This window comes from Cervus elaphus, chromosome 5 (assembly GCF_910594005.1).
Source record: "Cervus elaphus chromosome 5, mCerEla1.1, whole genome shotgun sequence".
NCBI lineage: Eukaryota > Metazoa > Chordata > Mammalia > Artiodactyla > Cervidae > Cervus > Cervus elaphus.
The window spans coordinates 21,083,887-21,098,675 of NC_057819.1; the positions used below are offsets into that span (position 1 = coordinate 21,083,887).

A 14,789-nucleotide genomic window follows, 5' to 3' on the forward strand; every position below is an offset into this window, starting at 1 on the left:
AGGTGCATGGGGTGAGGCCAGAGGTCCCCAACTGGGCCCCGAGACGGGTCCGATTCAACTGGCCAGCGTGTGTGAGGTATGGATCGTGGATGGGCTTGTGCACCTGATGCCCCATCAGTGGAGGAGGAGGGGGGACAGCTACAGCACCTGAGTTGGAGACGACTCTGGGACCTCTGGCATGACGTGCCCTTGCCAACCCCCAGATCCTTGGTTCGCCCCCCCACCCCCACCCAGGATTCAGTTTACCCATCAGAGGACATGTGGACCCCCCTCCCCTCCCTTTCTCAGGACCTAGTCCCGCCCCAGGTGCAAAGGCAACGACGAGGCGGGGTAGTTACACTGATGTGCTGAGCCAGGGTGACCACCCGCTGGTGACCTTTGACCCCCGGGGTGGTCTGGAGCAGCGGGCTGGACGAGGGCTGGCTCTCGGGCAGCGGCCGCAGGTGTGGGAGGTGTGCCGCCTCGCCGCTGAGCTTCCCTGGGCCTGCGGGCAGAGCAGGGCTGGTCAGGGCGTGGCCAGGGTGGGCAAGGCCGGTGCCCCCCTCCCCGGGGGGGCTGCTGTCCTCAGATCCCGGCTTCGCCCTTCGAGCTGAGACTCCACCACCTCCGAGGGCCTTGGCCTCCCCGTCTGTGCGGGGCGGGACCCCACCTGGCTGCTTGTGCCGCAGGTCTCCCTCCAGGTGGCTCTTGTCGAGCTCCTCCAGGTGCTTGGGGAGCCCCTTGTCGTGGGTCAGGCTGGGCGAGCTCACGGGGCTCACGGGCTCCACCCCGTCGGGGCTGTAGCTGCCGCCGTGGTAACCTGCAGCCAGGCGAGGCCCGGAGTCAGGCCAAAGCCAGGGCCAGGGCTGCCCTTCCCAGCCCGCCCCTCCACGCTGGACGGGCTCCCCCAGGCCAGAGGTGGGGAAGATTTGGGCAGATGGAGAGCGGGAGTGAGCCGGCGTGAGGGCTGCTGGCCAGCCAGGGGTGGGGACATGTCCAGAAAGGAGGGCGAGACAGTACTGCAGAGAGAGGTGGATGGAGAAGAAAGGCAGAGAACGAGACACACAGGCAGACAGGTGGAGGGAGATGGAGAGAGACCCAGGGAGAGTGAGAGACGGACAGCAACAAGGTGGGGAAAGGGAGACCGGAGACAGACCCAGCCGGTGGGGGCCGGGGGTGGGGATGAGATGGGACAGGATGAGTTTCGGGGAAGGGAGTGTAGAGGCAGCAGATGGGTGGTGAGGGTGTGAGGTCAGTGTGGTGGCGAGTGACACTCAGATCGCAGGGTCATCCCTCGCCACAGCCCCCTCTCCAGCACAGAGGAGCCCTGAGCTGGGGCTGGAGGTGGGAGACAGGCACAGAAGACTCTCCTCTTCCCCGGGGAAGCTGGCTGGTGGGTCGGCAAAGGAGACACAGGGCCACAGCATCCCCAAGACCCCCTCACAACCTGGGCAGAGGACGCAGGGGCCAGGTTCCCGCTCCTCTTGGGAAGCGAGGGGGTGCTCCTCTTTCCTCCCGGACGTCCCCCGGCACTGTACGCCTCGGGGGCAGTGGGGCGGGGTGGGGGAGGCATCCTCCAAACCATACACAGCAGCAGGCAAAGGCGTGGGCCTGTGCCCCTCCGCAGCCCCGCTCCCCAGACAAAGGTGCAAAGGGGGAGATGAGAGGCGCGGCTGGAGTCAAAATCACAGATCCATTCATTAAAGGAAAAAAAAGCGAAAATCCAAAAGAAAAAAGAAAAATCATGATAAAAACGATGTGCAAATGATGAAGTGCTCCCCTCTCCAATCAGAGGGGTGGGTAGGCGCAGCTTGAGGAATCATCAGAGCGTGCAATCGACGAAGACGAGTTTCAAAACAAAATACCAAAACCAACGAAAAATGGGGGGGAGGGGAAAAATAAAAAGCAGAGATCTGAAAATATCTTTAGGCCACAAGACGGGGTGGGTGGGCGGCGGGGCCGGAAGTCTTACCATCGCGAGGGGAGTCGTTGGCCAGCGAACCTCCTTCTCGCGGCCCTTTATCGTGAGCAATTTGACGCATGATTATCGCGTCTATGAAGGTGGCCGCTGTCAGGGTGGTCTTACCCAGAGAACGGAGTTCCAATTCCTGGATGGAAAAGGGTTTACTTTGAGTCTTTTCCCGGTGCAGGTCCGCGGCTGAGGCGGGGGGCGCCGGCTGGTCCGGGCTGGTGTGGTGGGACGCGAGGCTCTTCGCTGGGGCGCGGGCGATGGCCGCGTGGCCGGAGCCGGGGGGCGCCAGGGGCCGGGGCTCGGAGCCCTTGCCGGGGGAGGAAGCGGGCTCCAGCCCGGCGCGGGCTGGAGGCTTGGTGAGGAACGTGTGGCCAGCGTCCGCGCGGGGCCGCTCAGGCCGGGCGACCCGAGGGGCCTCCTTAGGCAGCAAGACAGGCTCCATGAGAGTGGGGTAGACCCCATCGAGGGTGCTGCCCAGCGGGCAGTGGGTGGCGGGTGGGAATGTGGCAGCTGGGCGGACAGGCGAGGAGGTGGAGGTGGACCTGGGGGAGGAGAGAGGGAGGTCAGCAGCTGCAGGAGCCACAGCTGGGGCCCTTGAGGCTGAGGCAGGGTCACTCCCTCACTTTGACATCCTGAGGGGTTGCCACTGCCCGGAATAGCTCCCACATTCCCCAGAATAAACCCTCCCAACTGTGGCCTGCAAGACCCCATGCCACAGGGCCTCACCTACTCCATCCCTCCATCCATCTACCCATCCATCCATCCATCTACCCATCCATCCATCCATCTACCCATCCATCCATCCATCCACCCAGCCATCCATCCACCCATCCACCCACCGATCATCCCATCAACCCAAAACCTCTTACTGAGCACCTACTATGTCAGGCACTGTTCTAGACACCAGGGATATGACTGTGCACAAAACAGTCAAAAGTGCCTTATGTTCTAGGTGAGGAGACACATTACATACAGGGTCATATAATAATATGATAAATTAAAGTTCTATTATTGTGGCAATTGCTTGAAGGTAACGATTCTGGGTGGAAAACAAGCAAACAGCAAGGGAACTCTCAGGCATGAGTAGCGGGGTGTCTCTCAGAGGGGCTGGCATATGACCCAGAGAGGAAGTAAGCGAGCCCCGTGAAGGATCAGAATGCCAAGGGCAAAGGCCCTCAGAGTGGGTCAGGGTGGGTGGTTAGAGGAAAGGGCAGGGGTGCCCAGTACTTCCACCTCAGCCACCAGGGGCCACACAGGGCTCCTTGCTGTATTCTCTGCTCATAGTGTTCACCACACTCCAATGGGGCTGGAGCCGGCAACTCGAGAGTCCCATGCCTCTTCCTTCAGGCAGCCTTCCCTGATTGCTGCCTTGGTCTAGACCATAAGCCCTAAGAGGGCAGGGCTTGCATCACCATGTCCCCCATACCCAGCACCGGGCAGGAGACCCACTGCAAGCCCACCAGGAGGAAGAAATGCACAAATGCACTCACTCTGACCTTCAAGGGCTAGTGTAATTATCCCCACGCTGCAGATGAGGAAATAGGCTTGGGCATGAGCTGGCCCGACTCTATCTCTTGTTGGCCTCTCTCTCTAGTCCAAGACTTCCATGAGGAAGTCTTTCACTAACCCTCACCCTCAAGGGTCTTCCTCAGCCGCCACTGGGGAAGGCCTTGATGTTCCTGCTCCAGCTTCTCACCGGCTGTTGCTGGTGGGAGCTCATGTCTGGTGCTCTTAGAGTCAGGTGCTCCTGTTGTGTGTAACTGCTGAGACCTGACTCGGAGGACACCAAGACGATGCTTCTGGTAAATGATGTTGTCATTTTTTTGTAATTGGAATTGTGGTGGGGAGGGCGTGATTTAGAGTAGCCAAGTGCGGGGACACTTGCACAAAGGGACGCTTCATTTCGGAAGAACAAGCTGCCTCCACACAGGTCCCTGGGCAGGGAGGGGCCCTGGGGAAACTCCTGCCCCCCCATCAGGCAGCTCAGCCCACAGGCCTTGGGCAGCAGTAGGAGGTGGGTCACCAGCGGGGACTCGGGCCTGTTGTGATAGGAAGTGGACTCCGGGGACCAGACACATCCGGGATCTCTGCAGATTCTCCAGTCTCCAGGGAACCTCTGGACTTTGTCCAGACAAGAGGCACCCGATCTCCTCCTCCCTGTGGGGCTCTGCTGAATCCCTGGAGGAGTGGGAAAGCCTCTCCTCAAAGTCCTCACCCTGTCTCTCCCTCTCTGCTCCACAGACTCCATTCCCAAACTCGTCAACCTACTCAGCTACTTACCTATCCACCCACCCAACTCACCATCCACCTACTCATCCATCTACCTACCCAACCCCCATCCACCTACAAAACTCATCACCTCTCCACCTCCCCATCTACCCACCCACCCACTACTACCTAACCAAACCCTAATCCATTCCTCCACTTACCCAACCCATCATCTACCCATTCACCCATCTACCCTCCATCCACCTACCTACTCACCCATCTAACCATCCAATTACTCACCCTCCCATCTATTCATCCACCTATTCACCTAGCTCTAACCATCAGTCCATTCATCCGCCCACTGTCATCTACCCACCCACCATTATCCACTCATCTAGTCTGCCATCCATCCATCTACCACTGACCCACCTATGCACCTACCTACTCACCTGTCATCCATCCACTTATCCATCCACATAAGCGGATAATATCCACTTATCCAAACCTATTACTACCCATCCATCTAACCGAATCACCCATCAATTTACCTCCTCACCCACGGCTCACCCTCCCATTTATCCCTGGATCTACTGGTACCCTTGGACATCTCTCCTCCTGTATCCAGAGACCAGCACCCCTCTCCCAGCACCCCCTCCATGGGACTGTCCCCTCCCCCGTGCCAACCTGGCCCACCTCAGGACCGTGGGCGTGCTGGGCTCCACGGAGGTGATGATGCTCTTCATGCCCGTGTTGTGCAGCACGCTGGGCCTCTGCTGGATGGCGTCCTGGGTCCGCGGTGAGATGGGCGAGTGCTGGTGGGCGTGGGAGTGGGAGGCGGGGCGGCTGCTGCTGCCCCCACCCCCGCCGCCGCCGCCGCCGCCACCGCTGCTCTGCTCCGTGCCTGGGGGAGACGAGCTGTGCTGTCAGAGACCTGGAGCCGCTGCGAGGACCCCGCCCCCACCCCCGGGGCGCGGGCTGGGGGCTCGGCCGGCCTACCCGGTCTCCAGATGGGCGCGTGCTCCACCGTGGTGCTGGATGTGAGGATGGACTTCTCCCGCTCGCGTTCGCGCTCCCGATCGCGCTCCCGTTCCCGCTCCCTCTCGGTGGAGGACGTGGCGGTGGGTTTTGTCAAGTGAGTTGGGCCTCCTGGAAACCCAAAGGCCTGCGGCTCAGCCCCAGGGACAGGAAGCCGCCCCACCACCCCGACTCATCTTCCGGGATGGAACAGAGAGGGCAAGGCGTCTGCCCGAGGACACCCAGCACTGGGGTGCGGGCCGTCACCTGGGGACAGCGGAGAGCTGCTGAGCCGGCCGCTGAAGTGCTGGGGTGCGGTGGGGAGGTAGGCGAGGCGGTCCATGGCGGTGGCCGGCGTGCCTGGCGTGGGGGGCACCAGCACAGGCAGATGTGGCACTTGAGACAGGTCGATGATGCCTGTGGGAGAGGAGGTGGGGCAGGGGGCTGCAGCCACGTGGGGAGGAGAGGAGCCAGGCTGCCTGCTCGCTGGACCCCCACCCAGCGGAGCACCGCGCACCCTGAGAAGCAGCACTGCTGGGTGCTCCTCCTCGGTCCCCGCCCTAGGTCTGAATGCCAGCTGCTCGGAGCCCCTCCTCCCTTTGCTCCCAAGCCCTGAAGCAGATGTCGCTTGCAGGTGGCGCCACTGCATACACTGCTGTGCCCCTTTTGCCCGTGACCCAAGGCCCTCAGTTGTTTGTATTCAACCCCCACTGTTTGAAATGCCTAGTGGGACCAGTTTTAACAACTGGACCCTAACTAGGACTTGGTTGTTCCGAAAGAACATTTCGGAAGTGTTTCTAGAAAGTGTAATAGTCATGTGCAAAGTAGCCACGGGCTGGTTGCTCATCAAGGGAACAAGAAGTTCAAACCGCCTTACATTTCCATGTGTTTTTTTAAGGACCACATACACCAACAGGACACAGGCACATGCACGGCCTGTGTGTCACCCAGGATGCAACCACACGCAACTCTAAACCACGGGCGGTATGGTGGTTAAGACGTGGGCTTTCATGGCCGTGGACCTGGGTTTGATCCCTGGTCGGGGAACTAAGATCCCACAAGTTGTGAGGTGTGGCCAAAATATATTAATGTTGAAATAAACCACGCGCTGGGTCTGTGTGTGCTCTCAGCATGGTGACACCCCCTGGGCCTCTAAGGTGACCACTCTCAGCAAGAACACATGTACAGGTGTGGGCACACACGTGTCCTGTGTTTTCAGGAACCTGGGCAGACCAGGGATAAGGCCGATTCTGGGCAGAGGGTCCTGCCCGCCCGTGTGCCTGGCAGCGCCCCGCCCCACCCACCTCGCGGGCCGGTGGCGTAGTTGAGGGCCAGCGAGGACTCTCGGGGCGACAGGCCCCTCAGCATGTCGGCTCGCTGGGCCATGGCGGTGGCCGCGTTGTGGTGCATCTGCTGCGAGGTGATGTAGTCGTTGATGATTGTCTGGCGGTTCTCCAGCGCCGCCGTGTCGGGGTAGCCGCGGATGAGGTAAGGCGGGTACAGGTGTGGGTAGGTGGGGTTGGGGGCCAGGTGCCGGGGCAGGTAATAGGCAGCGGCTGCTAGGAGAAAGGGAATAAGTTTAGGCCGGCTCACACCTCGGCTGGGAATGCCCTTCTGCCTGTTTTAATGCCTCCACAGCTTCTCCCAAACACCCCCACAAAACAGAATTGAGAGCCTTGAAGCAGAAAAACCCTTGCTCCCCAACATACAAGAGAGTGCCTCTTATTGATAATATTCTTGGGATCAGAATTCACCCAAACACAGGGTATTCGAAATGTGGATCACAAAAATACCTAAGGGCTGTGTCCTTTTACACAGATTTTCAGATCATGTCTGTTGGGGAACACACACCCTTGAGCCCTCTTTTGATACATTTGCAATTTTCAAGGTGCTGGTAAGTCTCACAGGAAAAGAAAACCACTGAACAAATGTTTAACCCAGCATGACCCTGAGACCCTCCAAGAGAAATTCTTTCTCACCTCAACTGCTGACATGACTGCAATGTTGGGTCCCTCCCTCTCTCTGCCCTGCATGCCTCAGTTTCCCCTTCTAGTGGAGCCTAATTGATGCCTGAGGAGCCCTTGGGCTGACACTGATGCTACAGGGCTCCCTGGGTCTGGGACAATTACCTGCATCCAGAGGGATTCCTCGGGGTATGGAGGTGGGGTCGAAGGCCAGCGGGATGTGGCCGCGGTACAGGTCCACGCCGCTCACCCCCCGGAGCAGGTGCTCGTAGGGCGAGATGGGGTGGGGGTGGTGCTCAGGCACACTGCTGTGTGGGGACTTGGCAATCTCCCGGGGCGTGGATGTCAGCTTTCGGTCCTGGGATGCCTTGCTGGACGAGAGACTGCCTGTGGGGATGAGCCAAGTGTGGATGGCATCAGACCTCAGACATGGGTGTCCCACCCCCTACATGGGGGCTGTCGGAGCTAGTGCTTATGGGAAATCGTTTGAGGAGAGGGTCTCTGGGGTTCCAGGAAACAGGGCTCTTCATCCATCCATTTGCCTCAGTTCATTTTTCCTTTTACTTACTCATTCACCCATTTGCTTCTGCTTTTTATTCTTTTTAAAAAGCTCATCCGTTCTTCTGTTCCCTTTTCTGCTCATTCATTTAATCAACCAAAAATATTTATCATGTGTCTATGATAAGCCTAGTACTTTCGAAGAGCTGGGGCTCCCCCACCAAACAAAATAGGAAAATCCTGGCACCCATGGGGCTGACATTCAATGTAGGAGGCAGATGATCAACTAGTCATCAAAAAAGAATTTCAAAGTAATAAATGCTCTGAAGAAAAATTTAAACTGTGACAGAATGTGACCAGAATAGTGAAGGGGGAGGGTGACCATAAGAAACCTCCCTGACGATGTGACATTTGAACAGAGTCCTGAAGGGCAAAAAGAAACCAGTTAGGTAAAGATCTGAAGGGGGGAGGGTGCATTTCAGGCACAGGGAAACTGCACATGCAAAGGTCCTGAGCAAAGAGAGCTGAGTGAGGTCAAGTAACAGAGATAAAGCTGTGAGATGGAAAGGCTGGTGGAGCCGGATCCTGCACGGCCATGGCAGAAAACGGTGATTTTTTTTTTTTTAATCCCCTTAAGAGCAGTGAGAAGTCACTAGAAAGATTTAAGCAGAACAGTGGCATAACTGATGTAAATATTTCAAAAAAGTATTCTGGCTGCCGTTTTGGGGAGCAGATTATAGCAACACAAAGGAGTAGTCAGGGAAGCCAGGTGGTCTGGAGGCGGCAGAGAGATGCGGAGAATTCTGAGGATGGTTTGGAGGCAGAACCCACAGGTTTGGCAGGTGGGCTGGATGTGGTGGCCCTGGGGATGCTCCTGAGCTAAGGAGTGGACGACTGGAGCCCAAGGCGGCCCCGCCCCGCCCCGCCCTCACCCCACCCCCGCGTCCCGCCCCTCCTTGCGCCCTGCCCCACACACCCTCCTGCAGGCGCGGGGTGGGCTCCCGTGTGGTCACTGGTGATCCTCGGGGTAGGTGACCGGCGAAGGGCGCCGCGTGGTCCTCGTAGGTCAGGGGGCTCTGTCGCGGCTTTCCCAGCTCAGGCACGATGACCGGAGCCCCCCGGGTGATGGAGCCCCCCGAGCTGCTGACGGCACCCGACCGGCTCTTCAGGCTCTCCTCGTAGCAGGCGCGCTCCAGCGCCCGGGTGTCGGCCATCACGTCCAGCGGGTGCACAGCTGGGAACGTCCGGCCTGGACTGCCGATGATGGAGCGCACGTCGTGCTTTTTGGAGCCAGTGGAGGACGTGCTGGTGTCATACTTGAGCGGGGTGCCCTGGGGGAGGGCGGGGAGGGAAGCGGGGGCGTGACCACCAGCGGCACAACCTCTCTGAGCCTCAGTTTCTGTGCTATGCAATGGGAGGGACATCTCACGCGTCAGAGGCAGGGGTGCAGAGCTTTGCTAAGCCTAAGATGAGCCCACCTGCCCGCCCCTGGCCCCCAGAGCCACCTTGGGGGCTGCAGAAGCGGGCACAAAGTGCAGAGGTCAGGCCTTCCTGGAGCAAGTGGGGGACCCTCGGCTGGCCCTTGGGGTTTGCTGGAAAGAAACTTAACACCCCCATGAGGGCAAATGCCTTCTTTCCATCAGTCTGGGACCCTCCTTGATCCACCCAAAGCCAAGCCAGAAAATCCAGCCGTAAAATCCAGTTCCAACACCCTGAAGTTCAAGTCTCAGAGGTCAGGGCTGAGGTTATGTCTGCTCTTGGGCCAGAAAGGGCAGCTGAAGGAACAGGGATCATGGATGAGACTGCAACCCAGCTGCCTGGGAGAAGACCCCACCCTGTCTAAGCAGGCCTGGGAAACCCAGGATACAGTGGGCATGTAAGAGAACTCTGTTTTTATTCAGGAATGTTTTACTTATTTTCTTAAGAAGGGGAAATGCCCTCATTTTAGAAAGAATATTCTAGAATCAGACTGGCCTCCCTTTTGGATCTATAGTGGACTCTTGCCAGTGACTCCACAGCTGCCTGGAGGCTGAGCACCAAACCTGACCCCTGGCCTTCGATGGCCTTCCTACCGCTCCTGCCTTCTCCCTAGGCGCTTCTGAGCCTTGACTCAGCTGTGATGCACCCTGGACACCTCCCTACCACCTCTCAGCCATGCCGGCCCCCATGGATCTCATTCTCCTTCCTTATTCACATCTCTGACCCTGTGAAGAGACAGTGGCCCTTGGGACCAGCTCCTCACAGAGTCAGAGTTCATCTTCCCCTTCCAGGCTGGGGCTTCTGGGGGGCCCAGTGCCACAGGCAGTGGTTAGTTGCAGGGGTGGAGTGGGGCTGCAACCTGGTGGAGGAGGCCAAGACGCAAAGATGTTACAGATGTAAGGACATCTGGATTTGAGATTCACAATGGCCATTTACTTGCTGTGAGACCCCAGACAAGTTGCTTATCCTCTCTGAACCTGTTTACTCACCACTAAAATGAGGGTACCTCACTTTTGTGAGGGTTACATAAGTCATGATGCCAAATTCTCAGGCAGCGAGCACCTGGCTCACACTTAGGGTGCAATCAAGCTTTATTACACCTAGCTCTGGGCTTTCAGCAAGCTTCTTGACCTCTCTGGGCCTCAGTTTTTCCATCTGAAGAATGGGGGTGATGGGTATGACTTCGTGCTCAGATGCTTCAGTTGTGTCCAACTCTCTGTGACCCTATGGACTACAGCCTGCAAGGGTCCTCTGTCCATGGGATTCTCCAGGCAAGAATACTGGAGTGGGTTGCCACGCCCTTCTCCAGGGGATGTTCCCAGTCCAGGGATCAAACCCATGTCTCCTGCGTCTCCTGCATTGCAGGCGGATTCTTCACCCACTTGAGCCCCGTGGGAAGCCTGAGTGTGACTCTCCTGGGCTGTAAATACAACTGAATGAGGTCATGAGTATAATATAAAGCCCCTGCTATGGCCCCTGGAATGGATGTAATGACAGCTCACTGTCATTGGATGTAATGAGCAGCTGTGTGACCTTGGGTATGGCACTCAACAAGTCCGGGCTTCAGTTTCCCCATTTGTAGGGACCAGAGCCATGCCTATCGGTATCCTCTGCCCCGACCTTGGCCCCCGTACCTGCGTGATGGAGCCCTCCTTGAGCGGCCGGGGGGCCAGGGGCAGCTCGGGCGTGTGCCGCAGCTCCTCCCGTGGAATCTCGTGGATGGAGCGGCCGGCCTCCTTCACCGTTGCCACCAGGCCCTCGTGGGCCGGCTTCAGCTTCAGGGGACCCAGGGCCTCCAAGGGCCGGGCCTTGTAGGCCTCAGCCAGGTCCCGAGGGGGCGGAGGCGGCGGTGGCGGCGTGCCCTCGCGCTTCAGGAGCTTGGCCTCCCGGCGCTGGTAGTCTTCCTGGGCCTCCACGTAGGACCGTGGGATCCCTGCCAGGGAGGAGGGGGCGCTGACCCATGTGCACTTGCCTCCCACCTTGCTCATCCTAACCTGGGGCCTCCACACTGGCAGATTCTGAAGCCTGACTACCTGGGTTCAAGTCCTTACTTGTTGTGTGACCTTGAGCACATGACTTGACCTCTCTGAGCCTCAACTTCTTCATATATAGAATGGGAATATTAACTGAAGCACCTCACCAAGTCATTCATATTCAGTGGGATGATACAGATACAAAGCATGTTAAAAAGTATCTGGCTTGTCGCTGACCAGCCAGGAGAACATGGGTGTCTTCCTTTTGGAGGCTGTTCCATAAGATGATGAACAGAGAGCACTTGGGGTAGCACCCAGCACACAGCACAGGAGATGCTCAGTGAATGACAGAGTGAAGGGTGATGGGTAGTAGTTTGCTTTCAATTTTTGTTTTCATGCCTTACTCTGCCCTTCAACCTACACCCGTACCTGTCATGTACACGTGTGTTACACGCCTTCCCTGGGTGCTCACGGCACTCTGGCCTGCCTCCCCTCCCCTGCCCATCTTGACTGTAAACCCGAGGGCTTGTTGCAGCCACCACGAGGGTGTGGTGGCTGGGCACGCCGGGAGCAGAGGGCAGCGTACCTTGCGTGATGGAGCCTCGGATATGGTGCTGCTCTTTAAGGTGGTGGGGGCTGTGTCGCTCAGGCGGGATGGCGCGGCCCATGAGACCTGGAGGGGGCGGGCGACAGCATCATTTCACGGCTCCCTGACCCGGCCTTGGGCAGTAACCAGCCAGAGTCTACAGCCTCCGCTTCCCTCCGGCCACCCAGTCCCCGAGATGATGGTGGGGCTGGTGGTGGCGACAGAGGACCCAGCTGGCAAGCGGCCCGTTTTCTAGGTCCTTTGCTACCTCCAGATAGAGCCTCAGAAACACCCAGCCTCAGTTTTCCTATCTGTAAAGTCAGGATAACTATTCCCACACTCCGTCCAGGGGGAGCTGATGTAACCCAGCAAGTGGGGAAGCCCCCGGGGCAGGTCCTATGGCCCCCGCTCCACCCCCGGAGTAGGGAGCTGGGCAGAGCACACACCTTCGATGCTGGCTGAGGAGATGGCCCGGCTGACACGGCCCTCCATCATGTCGTAGGTGCGCTTGGGGGCGGCCGTCTCGTGGGGAGGGCCCGAGCTGCTCCTCCCATCTTCCTTGGAGCACTGGGACACAGACATGCCACCTGGAAACCAGACCACGCTCACGATGCGGGGCAGCCCCTGGGAAACTGTGTGTACCGAGCCCAGTACCAGCAAACTGGCAGGGCCGGAAGGCAACAGCGGCTCAAACAGACCCTCGTCACGAGGGCCCGTCGGTCCCATGGCTGAAGCCGGGCCCAGCTGAGCCTTCCCGCAGGAACCCCCAGCCGGCAGTCTAGCCCAGGGCCTGCTCTGCTGGTTGGTAGGTCTGAACCTTTGCCTGTCCACGGGCATGTGAGTCTGTGCACAAACAAGCACTCGCGGGAGTGGACATATGAGATGAACGGGCGGAACCACATGCACGCGAGCAAGGATGTACCAGCAGAGTGTGAACACACAGGGTTGGCACAACCATCTGTGTGTGTCAATGTGGGTCTGTGTGTGTGTGTGCACATGCATGACACTGTGTGTGTGTGCGCACACCTGTCCACTGTGAACAAAGTGAGGCCACGTGCAAAAAACTATGTGCATCTGTGTCCACGTGGGGAGAGTGTGTGTCTGGTTGACTGTTGCTTGGGAGGGACAAGGAAGGGTCCACAGAACAGGTGGCCTCATCAGGCCAGGCTGAGTCCAGAGGGCGGGCACATCAGGCTGGGCACACGGGTGCCCTACAGGCCAAGGGTCTGAGCAGCTTGAGGAGAGGGGCCCTGAGGAGGCCACGGTTTGGTCTTGCCCATTGGGCTGGGGGCTTCTGAGTCGGCCTCTCCTTCCAGGGGTGGTGGAGTCCACAGGTATCAGAAGCAAGCCCCGCACGCCCCAGGCCGGCCCCTTAGGATAAAGGGTGCCCTGGCTCTCACGGATTTCCATCACGACCCCGAAAGATCCTCAGAGCAGGAGCTCCTCCACGGGCTTACAAACTAGTGGCCAGCAGATAGACGGTATTGCCCCTCCTAATTTTTCTCAAAATTGATTGCTGATGTTTAAACACCAGGAGATGTCAGATAAAAATGCAGAGATCAGAAGTCTGGCTGGCGAGCTCGCACTTGTTACAGGGCGACAATCAGCTGTCGGAGAACAGAGGCAGGGGCCCCTGTAGACACGGCCGTCACTCTCAGGGTCGCCACAGTCTCCTCCCCGCCATCTACCGCCTGCCGCTGGCATCACTAGTCCCCAGGCCCCGGGAAGCACATGAGAAATGAAAAGCCTTGACGGACACCCGTTCTACGGATGCTAAACCTAAGGCCTGTAGGGTCTCAAGAACTGATCTGGAGGCCTGAGCCGAGATGCCACCCAGGCGTCCCTGCTCACAACACCTCGACTGCCTCTCCATTCGCCCTTCCCAGGGCCCCTGGCCATCCCCCAGGGCACTCAGCTGGGTACCGAGGTTGGCACAGAACACAGCTGACAGCCTGTCCCCAAGGCTGTCTCCACCACTTGGCAGCAGAGAGAGGCAAGTGCCTGAGTCCCACGGTTCCACCTCCGCATCCCAGGACCTGGGGGGCCGTGGGGGCTGGGGGCTGGGCCGGTGGAGGCGGATAGTGAGGAAAAAACACCCGCCCATTATAGCAGAAGCAATTTGCAGCCCTACGGCTGCCAGCGACTGAGAGGGGCACCCATTAGCGGCTTTTATCTCCGCACCCCTGGGTGCCTGAGGCTGCCAGGAAATTGACATCTCAGCCCTTGATTCCCTTAATTCCTTCCAGGCAGGGCTCCCGGGTGGCGAAGCGGAACCCAGGGAGGGTGAGTAGAGTGAGGAGCACTGAAGTGGGGGGCCCAGGGTGTAAGGGGGTGGCGCATCACTGGTTACCGCCCCTGCCTGCCACCCTCATGCCGTCAATCAGAGTGCAGCCTTTGCCAGGAGTGCTGGGCCAGAGGCCGAGGGGTGTGAGCTGAGGGCTTCTGCTCCCTGGGTCTGTTCCCCCACTCACAAGGCTGGCCATGAGTCTGCTTCCTAAACTGTAAAGAAATAGGCAGAGGTGGGAGGCAGCTGAGGCCGATCTTCACCTGCTCTGACTTACATACCTACAGGGACGGGGAGGTCACTACCTCTCTGATTGTGCTTCCTGGTGTCACGTCAGCCCTGCCTCGCGAAGAACTCACCTCAATGGGCCAAAGACTCTCCCCACCCCCGTCCCAGGGCTCCTGTTCTCTGAGGGGTACAGAAGAACCATTGGACACCACTGTACCTCAGCTCCCACATCTGTAAAATGGAAAGACAGTCCCTCACCTCGGCTCTCAACCACACACAGCTGATAGGAAGGCAACACACTCCCCCAGACTTGTTTTCTGAAGACAACTGGCTGCCCTTTAAGCCCAACCATGTTTTCTGGAAACTTCTCTCTTGACCAGCTCCAGAAACACCAAAGTCTGGGGTTTGGTGAATAAGCCACAGTGGATACAGACAGGTTTAATGACAAGATTAACAAGGTGACTTCCCATTTGCACCTGGGGAGGGGGGGTTGTCCTGAGAGCCTTCTGAGGGGGGCTTCGTCTGCTGGACCCCCAGTAAACATCAGAACAACCACCGCGAGGTCCCCATTGGTCCTCTACCTCGGGAGTCCTTGCTGGACATC

At 58.5% G+C, this 14,789-nt stretch overlaps 1 protein-coding gene across 23 annotated transcripts in view; it reads right to left on the minus strand.

Moving 5' to 3' along the window:
• NCOR2 (nuclear receptor corepressor 2) overlaps nt 1-14,789 on the minus strand; it is a 233,643-nt gene that overhangs the window by 9,518 nt on the left and 209,336 nt on the right. For 13 of the 23 annotated variants that reach the window (XM_043902057.1, XM_043902059.1, XM_043902065.1 and 10 more), the window contains 12 exons: nt 12,120-12,260; nt 11,674-11,760; nt 10,749-11,047; nt 8,612-8,966; nt 7,303-7,524; nt 6,478-6,732; nt 5,441-5,590; nt 5,156-5,305; nt 4,853-5,060; nt 1,952-2,493; nt 650-799; nt 339-484 (listed from right to left, as the gene is read on the minus strand). In XM_043902057.1, coding sequence (XP_043757992.1) covers nt 339-484; nt 650-799; nt 1,952-2,493; nt 4,853-5,060; nt 5,156-5,305; nt 5,441-5,590; nt 6,478-6,732; nt 7,303-7,524; nt 8,612-8,966; nt 10,749-11,047; nt 11,674-11,760; nt 12,120-12,260 — 2,705 coding nt within the window. The remainder of the gene's footprint in view (nt 1-338; nt 485-649; nt 800-1,951; nt 2,494-4,852; nt 5,061-5,155; nt 5,306-5,440; nt 5,591-6,477; nt 6,733-7,302; nt 7,525-8,611; nt 8,967-10,748; nt 11,048-11,673; nt 11,761-12,119; nt 12,261-14,789) is intronic. The other 10 variants (XM_043902069.1, XM_043902068.1, XM_043902076.1 and 7 more) reach the window with 3 other exon arrangements.